The sequence below is a fragment of the Vollenhovia emeryi genome, unplaced genomic scaffold (assembly GCF_000949405.1).
Source record: "Vollenhovia emeryi isolate VEMERY1.0 unplaced genomic scaffold, V.emery_V1.0 DF939554.1, whole genome shotgun sequence".
Taxonomy (NCBI): Eukaryota; Metazoa; Arthropoda; class Insecta; order Hymenoptera; family Formicidae; genus Vollenhovia; species Vollenhovia emeryi.
The window spans coordinates 1-2,904 of NW_011966812.1; the positions used below are offsets into that span (position 1 = coordinate 1).

General features: G+C 29.3%; 1 protein-coding gene across 1 annotated transcript; it reads right to left on the reverse strand.

The window, feature by feature from the left end:
- Positions 1-623: 623 nt before the first annotated feature.
- On the reverse strand, positions 624-1,359 carry LOC105557238. The gene is made up of 2 exons (XM_012004423.1): positions 1,265-1,359; positions 624-1,152 (listed from the first exon to the last, which is right to left on the reverse strand). The coding sequence occupies exon 2, from the start codon at positions 1,147-1,149 to the stop codon at positions 718-720; it is 432 nt and encodes a 143-aa protein (XP_011859813.1). The 5' UTR covers positions 1,150-1,152; positions 1,265-1,359; the 3' UTR covers positions 624-717.
- Positions 1,360-2,904: the final 1,545 nt, after the last annotated feature.

Below are 2,904 nucleotides of genomic sequence, written 5' to 3' on the forward strand. Positions count from 1 at the left end.
AGGAATGTTCCGAGTGTTTTCTCAGGAGTTTCTTTTAAAAATTTAATTTGAATAATTTAGTTAAAATTATACGTCTGTAACACCTTCCCCCTTAAGTCATACGTGGTAACGTGATACATTATGTTGCCACGTATGAGCCTTATAAGCTTGAAAAATGTCTCTACTATTATGAATTAGGGTTTAAATTGGAATTGTCTAAAAAAAATAAACGGGAATATATTGAAAATATTAATCAATAACCCTTTAATGAAAATATTGATGAAATTAAAATACTTAATAAATATTTAATATTTCCCACTTATTTCTTTTTCTTCTTTTTTTTTCTTCTTTTTTTTAAAAGTATTTAAAGATTATATTTAATATATATATATTTATTTGTAAAACATAATCTAAATTATTAGTTATCTGATATAATATGATTTTTATAAAATATGATCTATATATGATATATAAAATATAATATAAAGTATTTTTTATTTTTTTTAATAATGTTTTTGTGATATAATATGATATAATATGATTATGGTATATAAATTATAATTTTGTATATATGGTATATAAAGTTTAACATGGTATATATGGTTTATAAAGTATAAAAGTATAATAATATAATATAAATATAACATTGTATGATTTTTAAGTATAATATGGTATATAGTGCAAGGTATGATGATTTGATTTTTTTTTAAATTTGGATTTACAATTTTCTTTTTTTTTTTAATATCTTTTAAACATCTCGGTTTCATAATTCATTTTCGCATTTTCCCTGGTATTAAACATTTCTTCATTGACTAACAATAAGTACTCCTCTATACAGTCTCTACACTGATGGGCTGGTCTTGCCCCCATCAGTTCCTTTTTACACTGTATGCAGGATAATTTATGTTCCCAACTTAATCTATGTAATCTTGATGTTATAGAATGATAATTTTCCTTAAATACGTACGGATCTATTCCTCTAAATCGTCTTACAAAATAACATTCCACACACAATTTCGTCCACGTATAATATTTGGACACATATATCGGCTCGTTGACAATTTTTGTTAAACAACTGCTTCTTAGCAGCATCCAATAGGTTTCTGAATGGTCTTGGGGTCTTGCCCCGTCGATTGGTCCCTCCTCTATGCTTCTAATTGGTGGTCTCATTTTCTAAATTATTTATTTTTAATTAATTAAAATTTTTTGAAAAAAATTTCTAAATTTTGATTATTATTTATTATTTTTTTAATAATTTCTAAATTTTGTGTATATATTAATTTACCTTTAAAGTTGCTGAATTTTCCTTATAAACTTTCTTTGATTTAATTCTGAACGTACTTCGATTGCCTTTCAGAACGTACTGATCGTAGCCAGTATTGTTACCGGGTCGATACTTATTAATGTAATCCTATCCTGACTATCCCTACCAAGACAGGTGCTATATACCGAGTGTCGTTTAATCTTATTCCTTTTTTTATATGTTTTTTTTGTGATATATATATTTTATAATGATTGACTTATAAAATAAAGATTACAATAATTTCTTATAAAGTAATGATTATAATGTTTTATATATGTGATTGATATCTTCAAGCATGGTGTTTTCGTTTAAAATTTGATTATTATAATCGCGGGTAAATGCTTTGAGTTTCATTGTGGATAATAATTTTTTTCTTTTCATTTTCTATTGAGATTATATCGTTTTGTTGTTTAATGTTTTCTGTTAATGTTAATGTTGGTTTGGTGTTTTCTTCATTTGTTTGAATTGAGATTTCTTGAGTTTCTTGAGTTTTAGGTTGAGTTGTAGGTTGTTCTTCCTTTTGTTCTTTTTCCTTAATTGTTCTTCCATTGCCTAGGTGAATTAATAAATTTGTTACTGAGTCCCATAGCGCTCCGATTAAATGTATAGACCATCCGTATATAGTATGAATTGCATAACCGTGTATAATTGTGTCCATTATTAGTTTCATCGTTCTAAATAGGAAATATATTCCAATTACTCCGGCACTTGTGTTTCCAACAAATGTAAATGTTCCCCAAATTTTCTTCCAAGTGTCTTCGGTTATTTTCTTCAATGAATTTTCATCAAGTAGGTGTGAAAGAGATATTCCTTGCGTTAAGGTTGGCTCTCCTCTTACGCCTCGAGCCATAGTGTTTAGAATTCCGTTCTTCTCTGCTGGAAACATGATATGATCTCGTAAATTTTCGAGCTCGTTGTTTGAGTATATGCCGCTCGCTGCCAATGATTCGGGATCGCTGTAATGCCAAGTTGGCTGAGACATCGGTCTCATTGTTTCTGGAGGTTTGCTGTATTCCAAAATTGGTGCTATATGATACCATCCGTCGTTTAATAAATACATTGTTGGAATGATCTTGTTGCATGATGTCTGGCTTCCAGTTTTAAAAAGTATATGTGTTCTTGGAACCAAAAAGTATGATTCGTTTCCTTTGAATACTGGTAACTGCTGGTAACATTCCTGGGTGTGTCGAATTTTTACTTCCACAGGAGTGCATTTGATGATATGTACAACTTCTCCCGAAATCACTGCCATAAATCCTGGTCCTTTCATAATTTGATAGGCAAAGTCGTCAGGTGCATGAATTGCAAGGCTGAGTGCGTTCTTCATTACTCTTCGTTCCAAATTGCAGCGTTGTTTGAGTACATCTGTGTATAGGTGATTAATTTGTGTGCGAATGTGTTTTTCTACATAAACGAATTTTGAGTTGACGTATGCAAAAATATCTAAATTTTCTACCGAAATTTTTCGTTTTTTGTTTAAAGATTCTCCGCTTTTAATTTCTAGAATTACTAGTTTAGGATGTTCTGTTTTAATTAAAGTATATCCACAAAGAAGCTCTTCACCTGTTTGTGATAAAGCGAAAGTTACGTCCTGAGTTGACAAGGAATAAATAATTTGTAAT